The sequence below is a fragment of the Brassica oleracea genome, chromosome C3, assembly GCF_000695525.1.
Source record: "Brassica oleracea var. oleracea cultivar TO1000 chromosome C3, BOL, whole genome shotgun sequence".
In the NCBI taxonomy this organism is placed as follows: Eukaryota; Viridiplantae; Streptophyta; class Magnoliopsida; order Brassicales; family Brassicaceae; genus Brassica; species Brassica oleracea.
In genome coordinates, this window is record NC_027750.1 from 4,756,574 (window position 1) to 4,767,597 (window position 11,024).

General features: G+C 33.3%; 2 protein-coding genes across 2 annotated transcripts; both read left to right on the forward strand.

Moving 5' to 3' along the window:
• Positions 1-2,496: 2,496 nt before the first annotated feature.
• LOC106334449 (TVP38/TMEM64 family membrane protein slr0305-like) lies at positions 2,497-4,508 on the forward strand (the record flags this gene model as incomplete). Its single annotated transcript, XM_013772733.1, has 9 exons — positions 2,497-2,586; positions 2,906-2,967; positions 3,149-3,203; positions 3,344-3,442; positions 3,508-3,594; positions 3,648-3,764; positions 3,854-3,946; positions 4,025-4,055; positions 4,137-4,508. Coding segments are annotated over 9 exons (870 nt in total), but the record flags the coding sequence as incomplete, so codon positions are not given.
• Positions 4,509-4,807: 299 nt separating this feature from the next.
• Positions 4,808-6,306, forward strand: LOC106334446 (basic 7S globulin-like). Its single transcript, XM_013772726.1, has one exon. It carries the CDS (start codon positions 4,974-4,976, stop codon positions 6,129-6,131), a length of 1,158 nt encoding a protein of 385 aa, XP_013628180.1. The 5' UTR covers positions 4,808-4,973; the 3' UTR covers positions 6,132-6,306.
• Positions 6,307-11,024: the final 4,718 nt, after the last annotated feature.

The following is an 11,024-nucleotide window of genomic DNA, read 5'->3' on the forward strand; positions in this document are numbered from 1 at the left end:
AGTAAAACTTCATAACAAAACAAAACAGAGTAATAAAAATAAAAATAAAAATAATAGAATTATATAGTTTTAAAAGACACTAAAATAAAAATGTTAAAACATTACTTATTAAAAGTTCATAACAAAACAGATTAATATAAATAAAAGAAATACAATTATATAGTTTTAAAGCTACAAATAAAAATGTTAAAACACTATACTTATCATGTTAAAACATATTGATTTTGTAAATTCGATTTTGTTAAAAATATTCCTCGCTTTTAAAATGTGGGTCAAAATCTAATTTTAGTTAAATTATAGTCGGATGAGTCATATTTTAATTGTGGAAACAAAATATTTAAACGATCTCTAACATCCACATAGGTTTTTGTATAAATGAAATTAAACTCGTGATGTTAACTACATAACATCATAAAGTTGAGGGATGTTGTCATGCATAACATATACTTCGTGTGGCTAGGTATATATTAATTTAGTTTGCATGGTTAGCCATGTGGTGACCAATACTTCATGTAGCTAGCAATCATTTTTCCTTTTTTTAATTATGATATAGTTTAACACACATCACAATTTTAAAAGTATAACTGACATGTGTCACAATCATGTTAATTAACAACTTTGAAAAATACAGCTTAATATAATTTTTACAAATTATTTTCAAATCTTTGTTTTGTTTAAGATTTTCTAAAAACAAAATTTTCTAAAAAAATACTACTAAATAATTTTTAAATTTACCTTTTTACTATTAAATAAATACTTTTTAAAAAGTTCATCTTTATTATCCTATTATATATATTTTGATATTATATATTTTAACACATGTCACAATATTGAAAAGTAAAACTACTATCAAATAATAGTTTTCAATTATCTTTTCTTTAGGATTTAGAAAAGGAAAATTAGTATTTGATAAATTATTATACTAATATTTTTTTCCTTAGAATTTTTAAAAAGGAAATGTTCTAGAAAATTACTATTAAATAATTTTACTATTAAGTAAATAAGAAAGTTATTTCTTTTCCAAAATTCGTTCTCTATTTTCTTAGTATATATATTTTTATCATGAGATATTCTACCACATGTCACAATATTAAAAGAAAAACTACTATCAAATAGTAGTTTGCAATTATCTTTTATTTAAGATTTTAGAAAATTAGTATTAAATCATTTATTTTAATAATATATTTTTCTTTAGAAATTTTAAAATGGAAATTTTCTAACAAATTACTATTAAATAATTTTAAAATTATTTTTTTTACTATTGAATAATTTTGAAATTTTCTTAAAAAAATTGTTTCTCTATTTTCTTAATATATGTATTTTAATCATGAGATATTCTAACACACGTCACAATATTAAAAATAAAATTACTATAAAATAATCGTTTTACAATTATATTTTATTTTAGATTTTGAAAATCAGAAATTACTCTTAAACAATATATATAATTATTTTTGAACAAAAATTATTATTATTATCTTAATATATTTATTTTTAATTATGATATAGTTTAACACATATCACAATTTAAATATATAATTGATTTGTGTCACAATCATTTTAATTAGCAAGTTTGAAAAACCAACATCAATATAATCTTTTACAAAAAAATTCAATTTTTTTTTGTTTGGGGATTTTTAAAAGTAAATTTTCTAAAAAAATACAAACAAATACTTTTTAAGTAACTATTAAATAAATTTTTAAAATAATTTATCAAAATTCATCTTTACTATCCTATTATATATATATTATAATCATTATAACACATGTCATCATATTAAAATGAAAACTACTATCATATAATAGTTTGCAGTTATCTTTTGTTTATGATTATAAAAAAAGGAAAAATACTATCAGATAATAATTATAATTACTTTTTAACAAATTTTTTTTGTTATTATCTTAATATATATATTTTTATTATGAGATGAATTCACACATGTCATAATCTTAAATATATAATTATCATGTGTTGCGATCATTTTAATTAGTAACGTTAAAGAACAAAACTTTATATAATAAAATAACATCTTCTATTATTGATATCAAATCAATGTAACATATTATATGAATCAGAAATTACATCAAACATGTTGTTGAAATGAATTTTTAATAGAAGTAACGATAACACGATATTTCCTAACACATTTCATAAGATAGGCTGATTGGCCGGCTAATCTCCACTTTGTTTCTGAATCAAGAACCGTCAAGTGTCCGAGAATGCAAATGAGGTTCTATGCATTATTTCCTAATGCGTCTCGCTCTATGCAACCTTTATCTTGTTTTTTTTTTTCCGATTTATACTAGTTTTCCAATTATAAGCAGCGTATATTTTCTATTTAATGTAATATTTCTGTTTCTTATATTATATATTTATTTTTTATCTAAAAATACTTTTTAAAATTTGGAAAATACACCTTTTTTTCTTTTCAAACTATACTTTTTTTATTATATGTGTAAAATAAACTTATTCTGATTAAAGTAAGAAATTAAAAATTGACGTGGGGATCTGCTCTTCGGATTTCAGTTCTGTTGATCCTTGTAGCTGCAATCGTCCTAGCTTTCTATTTCCTCCCCGTCGAGCAGGTCCGTGAATTGCCAAAATTAAGGTTTCAAAATTAAGGTTTCTTTGTTGTTTTCTCGAAATTCATTTGCTTTTCTTTTGATTTTCTGCTGAATTGCCTCATTTGAGGTGGTTTCATAGCAATGAAGTTTTGAGCTTTTCCATCTTTTTTTTTGTGCTCATTTTGACCCTTTGCATATGGTTTATGAGCAACTTTTGTGGTTATGTGTGTAAAACTATTCAGAGTCTTCTCTTTTGAATTCGTTTCATTTACCAAGTAGCGGTTTCTAGCATTGGCTAGTTCTATATGAAACTTACTGTCTCTCTTTGTGTGTGTTTCAGCTTCTGAGGGATTTTTTATTATGGGTTGAACAAGATCTAGGGCCTTGGGGACCGCTTGCCCTGTAAGTGTTTCTCCTTTTTGCTTTTTTTTTTTGAGCTATGAAACTAATTATGTCTTGAGTGAGTTGTAGCTGTGAGCTTATTAAGCTTTTATATCTGTTTAACCATGGGTTTGGAAACATAAGAGTTAGGAGGCCTTTTTACCTAGTTACTGAACATCTCTTTCTTTTGTAATATGTGTAGAGCTGTTGCCTACATTCCTCTTACAGTTCTGGCTGTTCCTGCCTCTGTTCTTACGGTATATACATCACATCCTAATTCTTTTGTGTGTACTACATAACGACTGCCATTCTCCACTCTCAACTTTTCGTTGTTAGAGTGAAAAGGTTTATCTATAAATTTGAGAAATCTTATTTTGGTTGAGGCTGTAATATTCAGATCGGTGGCGGCTACCTCTTTGGACTACCAATTGGTTTTGTGGGGGACTCGGTCGGGGCCACGCTTGGCTCTGGAGCAGCATTTCTTCTAGGCCGTACGGTAAGTCTAGAAGATTTGCAGACATATGCTATCTTTTTACTTACATGATGAATGTTCTTATGCAGATTGGAAAACCTTTTGTAGTTGCAAAGTTGAAGGACTATCCTCAGTTTCAGTCGGTGGCTCTCGCTATTGAGAAATCCGGTTTCAAGGTGAGAACTAATGCGAGTTTTAATCATCATATTCATGCAAAAACTGAATGTAGATATGCTTGTTGCTCCGGCTTGCTCCACTTCTCCCCTTCAGCATGTTGAACTACCTCTTATCTGTAACTCCAATCACGCTGGGACCATACTTGCTTTCTTCTTGGTTAGGGATGATGGTAATTTTCATCTAATCCACTTCTCTCCATGATAAATGTTTAGTTGTGAGATCAAAAGAATACAGTTTAATGCATTGTTAACTTGGCAGCCAATAACGCTTGCGTTAGTGTACGTTGGAACTACTCTAAAAGACCTTTCTGATGCGACTCACAAGTGGAGTGAACTATCTTTCGGTCACTGGGTAAGATCCCCACAAGCTTAAGTACATTATCACCTTCTTTTTCAATCTCTTTTCTGACTAATATTTGGTAATTTGCAGGCATCCTTGATTCTGAGCCTTGTAGTATCCGGTTAGTTGGAAAGTTACTTATGGTCTTTATGAACCTGCAAAGATGTACAGATTCACTTATGTTTCTTTCTTTCTTTTGCAGTGATATTGATGGTGTGTGTTACTAAGGTGGCACAGAACGCTCTAAGAAAAGCTTTAGCAGAGCACGGAGGAGACATGAACGGAGCGGTTGCTGCCTCGCCTGAGCTTAACGATGTGGTTGATGCTCCGGCTGATTTAAATGAGCCGCTCTTGATAAAGATAGATTCTCAATCACCTCAGGACCAAGAAAACCAGAGTCATGAAAAAAGCTGCTGGTTAAATTACTTTGTACAATAATCTTATCATTAACTTACAAAGCTACAAAACATAGGTTCGCTGGGGAAAAAAAGACAGCCGTCAATGCATATATATATCGTTCTAGAGTTCTAGCTATTGGTTCTTGGGTTTTGTATAAGAACATAGATTAATAAATTATCCAAAAATCTTCTTTTTTACTCTTCGTAGTTTTGAGATGTAACTACTAACTACATAAACAAAACCAGCGAATTCACAAGTCACCGGGGGAAAGTCCAAAAATCTATTAGGCCATAATTTGTATACTCAAATGAATTAATTAGCAGGTGGAAAATAACAAAATATCTCGACGCATTAAATAAAAAAACTCCCGCCGCACGTGCCAATATTCCTCTAGTGGGGCTACCTTTCGAAAAATTAAATGGATAAACATTGACCAGAACAAAAAGTCCCCACAATTCGCGAAACGACACGACAGTCTACTCAGCACTTTCCTTAAAACGAACCAATCCTTATCGATTTTCACTCTCAATCTTAACCGGCGACGTCCCACCGCGTCTCACTCTCTCCTCTCTCAAACCAGAACCTAATCCTTTTAAAACCGTCCAGATCCATCTCCCCCCCCCCCTCTATCACAATTGTAATGGCATCTTCTACTTCTTGTCTGAATCTCTTCGTCTTATCGTTCCTCTCCGTTCTACTCATTACCAAATCACAAATCTATGATTCGGTCAACGGAGCTGTTTTCCCGATTACTCGAGACCTATCAACAGGTCAACATATCGCAGAGATTCGCCTTGGGGACTCGCCGGAGCCAGTTAAGCTCGTGGTGGATCTCTCCGGTCCGCTTCTATGGTTCGACTGTTCCTCGGGAAATCTTTCCACGTCGCGAAGTCTGATATCAGGAAGCTCAAGCGGCTGTGTGAAAGTTGATTATGTCGGAGCTTCATCGCGTGGAGACCAGAACGCTGATTGCGATTTGCTCGTCAGAAACGACGTCGTTGGGATTACGGCGAGAGGAGAGCTCGCAACAGACGTCTTATCACTCGGATCTGTTTCTTCTCAGGGAACCGTTGATCCACTCTTCGCATGTGCACCTCCGTTGCTGTTACGTGGGCTCGCTAGTGGAGCCCAAGTAGTAATGGGCCTTTCCAAGGCCCAAATCTCTCTCCCTTCACAACTCGCCGCGGAAACCAGCGAACGCCGTCGTTTAACTGTTTATTTCTCGCCGTCGAACGCCGTCGTGTCAACGAGTTCGGTGGAGGAGGTGTTCGGAACGGCCGCAGCTAGATCGTTGGTCTACACGCCATTGTCTACAAGCTCGAGCGGCGATTACTTAATCAACGTGAAATCCATCAGAGTCAACGGGGAGAAGCTCGCCGCCAAGTGTCCGTTATCGGCGGAGCTAAGCACGTTAGTTCCTTACACGACGCTAGAGAGCTCGCTCTACGCGGTGTTTGCGGAAGGTTACGTTAAAGCTGCGACTAACGCTAAATCGGTGGCTCCCGTAGCACCGTTCGGTCTCTGCTTCACGAGTACGTCTTCGGCTGAGGTAGAGTTTCCGGCGGTTGAACTCGCTTTGCAGAGCGAGATGGTGAGGTGGAGGATTCAGGGGAAGAATCTATTGGTGGATGTTGGTGGTGGAGTCCAATGCTTGGGTATTGTGAACGGCGGGTCAAACCGGGTCAACCCGATTACAATGGGTGGGTTACAGTTAGAAGGCTTTGTATTGGACTTTGATTTGGGTAACTCGATGATGGGGTTCGGACAAAGAAATTCCTTCCGACCAGAAGCTTTGTAGTTAAAAACATCTGATATTAACACGTAGATGTTGTCAGTTTTGCGTCTTTGTATGTTTTGTGTCGACATAAGAGTACCGTTTCTTACATGAGTTACTGTAAGCAACTCTACTCATTTACACTAATATAGTTTGTTGGTCGTGATACATAAATTTAAATTCAAACAGTGTCTGTTAACATCCGCCGTAGAGGAAAGCCTTGAAAGGATGAAATAAGATGCAGAGGCGAAGGAGCCAGCAAGGATGATGGAGTTTGTGCAATACCTATGTATAGATATGTAGCATTCTTACATGCCCACAGCGACTTTAACCATGACCAAACCTCTCCTCTAAGGCTCAACCCCATGTACAGAGTTATCATCAAACATTCATATAGGAGTAGCAGTGACTACAATTCTTAAATTCTACTGCATAAATAATTTATTGTAGTTTTTAGCATTACAAGATTCACATAAACCATACGGAATAAAAAGATTGAAATGAAAACTAAAGCTTGGGGATGGCCCGATTATCGGGTTGTTGTAAACGCCGAGTCGAATCGGGTTGGCCCAACTATGACACCTTTGTATTAGATTTTGTTTGTTTTGTGTACTTTCACTGACTGTCGCTTGTTTTTTATTTCAATAATTTCATGCCAAATATTATTGTTTTTTGTTTATTGTCTAAGAATTTTATATAGTATTTTTTGACCAAATTTTTATATAGTATTTCTTGGACCTGAATTCAAAATCTGTTCCAAAATTGAGTTTTAGTATAAGAGAAAACCGCCAAAAAAAAACGCACAGAAAATAGGTAGGACATACTCCATTGTGATCGTATCAAAGAAAACAACCAAACAGCCAAAAACATTATGAACAATCGCGATATTACCAAAAACTAAAAAGAAATAAGAAAGCAACATAATATTTACACATGAAGACTTTTATGTTTTTGTAGTTTGTAAAAGCTAAGGTGAATGAGATGGGTGACCATTTTCGCCTATAGATCATTGTATCAACGATGGTCCAACAATAATTGTTAAGTTTAAATATACGGAAGCTTTAGGTCTACACATCCCCAGTCCACACCGTATTTGTAGACAAAATAACAGTTTCACATGACTTATTAACTATTGTATGTTAGATAATCATATGTGGCAAAGAAAACTTATATATGCCATCTTCAAATGAGATAAATATCTTGTTTTGAAATAATTTTTGGAAATTTTGTAAAGATGTTGATTTCGATTGTATAACATAACAATATCAGAGTCGTTTTCAGCTGTAGCTGCCAGAGCCCCAGGTCCAAGCTTGATGCTTGCTACTCCTCAAGTATTTCTTTTTGTTTTCTATAGTTGTTTTCTGGTGGAGATAAGAGAACAACACAACTAGTGGCTTGTTTATAATAAAATAAAATTATTATGTATTTTGTTAACATCGACAAAACAAAATGATAACGTCAGTAATTGTTTTCAGTTACTTTATAGTATTATCATCAATATTTTTAGGGAATATAATTTTAAGATTCTAGTTTGATTATAATTAAAAAGACAAAATCCCAATACTATATACATAATAATCTTATAATATTTAATCATGCATATTCTTGGACATTGGACAATAGATAAAACAGTAATTGTCCATTCAAAATCTCTAAGTATATAAAGTTAAAAAAAAACTCTTAACTCTACCACCAGGATTGAACAATGTCCTAAACGAAATATGTTTGGTATGACCTTATTGGCTACCAAATAATATGCTCTCTCTCAAATAATTTCTTCGGTCCACATTTGTTTATTCTAACATTTTGTCGGTTATTGTGGTCTTTGATACATTTCTCGAAATAGTTTTAAGTTTTTATCTTATACATTTCTCGGTTGTTATTACCAAACCTTTTATTTTGTTCTATGGTTTCCTTTTTTGAATGTGTCATTTTCTTAACTAGTGGTCAATAATCTTCAGCAACTCACCTATCTTCGTATTTAATTTGGAAAAGTAAGTTGGTTTATGTGCGCAAACATTTATTGCATAAGGTTGTGTTTTGTTTTACAACGAACTTTGTGGATCAGTCTACGCACCACTCAAATTTTGAATTTTATTAGCAGACATGGATTGGTTTACATTAGACCAAAATTTACTAAAAGACAGCCCCAAATACAAAAACAAAAACAGTGGGCGGCTCACTGTTCTAAGATTCTTAATATTCTTTTTTTTTTAATCAACACAACACATCTCATTTTCTATACAAAAACTGCAACTGAAACTATAGGCCCTCGTATAAGCTCCTCGTGAAAGTTTTAAATTATTCCGCAAGGTCTAATGTCGCACAAGGTTTGGAACCTTTTTTTTTTTCTTTTGACAAAACAAGGTTTGGAATCTTTGATGAATTTATAGTGAACATATCATAAATTATCATTAAAACATGTATAATTTCAGTTTTTCTTGTACACAATGAGACATGTATAATTTGGAACCCGTAGCTGTCTTAGTTCTTTTGTCAACATTTAATTTTAATCTGACATACCATAAATTTCTAAATTTTAAAGATATTATATTATCGAAATATGTCCATTTAAATTAGGTTCAAGTTGCTTTCAGAAAACGAACTCTACAATCTCTCCTAGTTCATTGGCAAATAAAACATATCTGACTGTTGTTAAAAAAAACATATCTGATTTTGACAAAAGAAATATGAACCACACCAACACCAAAATAAATATCTGAGTTATGGTTGGTGATTTAATTCTAGGACGATCGACTTAGTAAAAAGCACTTAAAAGTAGAATAGACACGGTAATTTATCATTTTATTAGTTGTCAGGCTCTGTTTGATGCATGTTACACTTCACCGGTTACATCCTACTATATATAATAATTAGCTTCGTTTATAAATTTTTGCTGATTTTTCTAATAAAATAGAGCGAAGACAATGGTTTAAAAAGTTGTAACTTGTGAGAGCAGTGTATAAATTAAAGTGTATGATATCTTTTCTGTTTTACGAAAAGTGTTTGCTGGCTTCAAATTGAAATAAAATAAAATTTCAAAAAAAGAGCTAATTACCAGCAGTTTTACAATAATAAAAAATCAATAGTCATTTACTATTACAATGATTTTTTATTTCTTAATTTTCATTACATATTCACAACGATTTAAGAGTTTAAAATAAAAAAATTATATAATTGAAGTAAATTTTCTATTCGTCTATTTGAGAAGAAGATGGATAAGACTATAAGACAAGGCACGACAAATGGCAACATAGGTCCCACTAAAACTAGAATCTGACGCTCGAGAATGATCCTATCACCTCCGTGTGGGACCAACGTATTATTGACGTTAATTTCAGTGCAAAGAAACTAAAGAACGAAGAACCAATAGAAGAATCATGAAGACTTGAAATGACGAAAATGCCCACGATATCGTCATCATCCTCCTATATTAATAAACACCATTTCTCTCCTTTGTCATCAACCTCCATGTCCGATATATATCTAGCAGAGAAGCAACTCAAAGTTTTAATTTTCTAGTAGACTAGTTTTTTTTTTCTCGTGGATCATTATCTAAGAAGAGAGGAAATGTTGGGAATTTTTAGCGGAGCTATAGTATCATTGCCGGAAGAGCTGGTGGCCGCCGGCAGCAGAACTCCGTCGCCGAAGACAACCGGAGCGGCTCTAGTTAACAAGTTTGTCGAGAAAAACCCATCCGCTGTGACCGTACAAGTCGGAGACTATGTGCAGCTTGCGTACACCCACCACAAAGAGAGTCCTCTCCGGCCAAGGTGAGACCGTCGGCTATTTACTTGTTTTCATTTATTTATTTTTGTTAAAATCAGCTTTACGATGATCCCAAAGTCTATGCCGTTCGATTAGATCAATCGGACGGGGGTGAAATACTGACATCATCGTCCAGGGTTTTTAGTTTCGTTGAAAAATAAAATTATTCATTTCCTTATAAACAGCGTAGGTCCATTTGCATGGATCGACCGATTGGAACCATGTTTCGTCCGATTTTATTATCTAAAACCATACTGATAAGAGAGGGAACTAGTGAAGATCATTAATCAAATTAATTCATGTAGATAAAATAGTTTTATATATAATCTCAACTGGATTCCAATTTACACAGAATGGTGTTATTCTTTTGCACTCCATTACTTCAAACTAGGCCTGGGCATTCGGGGTCCCAATCGGGTTTCGGTTTTGTCCAATCGGGTCTCGGTTTTTCGGGTTTATCAAAATCAGCCCCATTCGGATTATATAAAAATTCGGTTCGGGACCGGTTCGGGTTTTATCGGGTTCGGATCGGGGTTAGTAAATCTTCAAAGAACCGGTACAACCCGGTGTACTTTCGGGTTTTGGGTTCCAACCGGTTCTTCGATTTTAAAGTACTTGATTTATACCTATTTTGTAACCAAAACATAAGTAAAATCGGTTCTTCGGGTTTAAAGTACTTGATTTGTACCTATTTTGTAACCAAAACATAAGTAAAATCGGTTCTTCGGGTTTAAAGTACTTGATTTGTACCTATTTTGTAACCAAAACATAAGTAAAATCGGTTCTTCGGGTTTAAAGTACTTGATTTGTACCTATTTTGTAACCAAAACATAAGTAAAATCGGTTCTTCGGGTTTAAAGTACTTGATTTGTACCTATTTTGTAACCAAAACATAAGTAAAATCGGTTCTTCGGGTTTAAAGTACTTGATTTGTACCTATTTTGTAACCAAAACATAAGTAAAATCGGTTCTTCGGGTTTAAAGTACTTGATTTGTACCTATTTTGTAACCAAAACATAAGTAAAATCGGTTCTTCGGGTTTAAAGTACTTGATTTGTACCTATTTTGTAACCAAAACATAAGTAAAATCGATTCAGAAATAAGAAAAAAACATCAAACATGATCATTCAAAGTCAAACGAAAGGTATA

Coding starts and splice junctions, on each gene's coding strand:
- LOC106334446 (XM_013772726.1), top strand. CDS start 4,974: ATGGCATCTTCTACTTCTTGTCTGAATCTCTTCGTCTTATCGTTCCTC.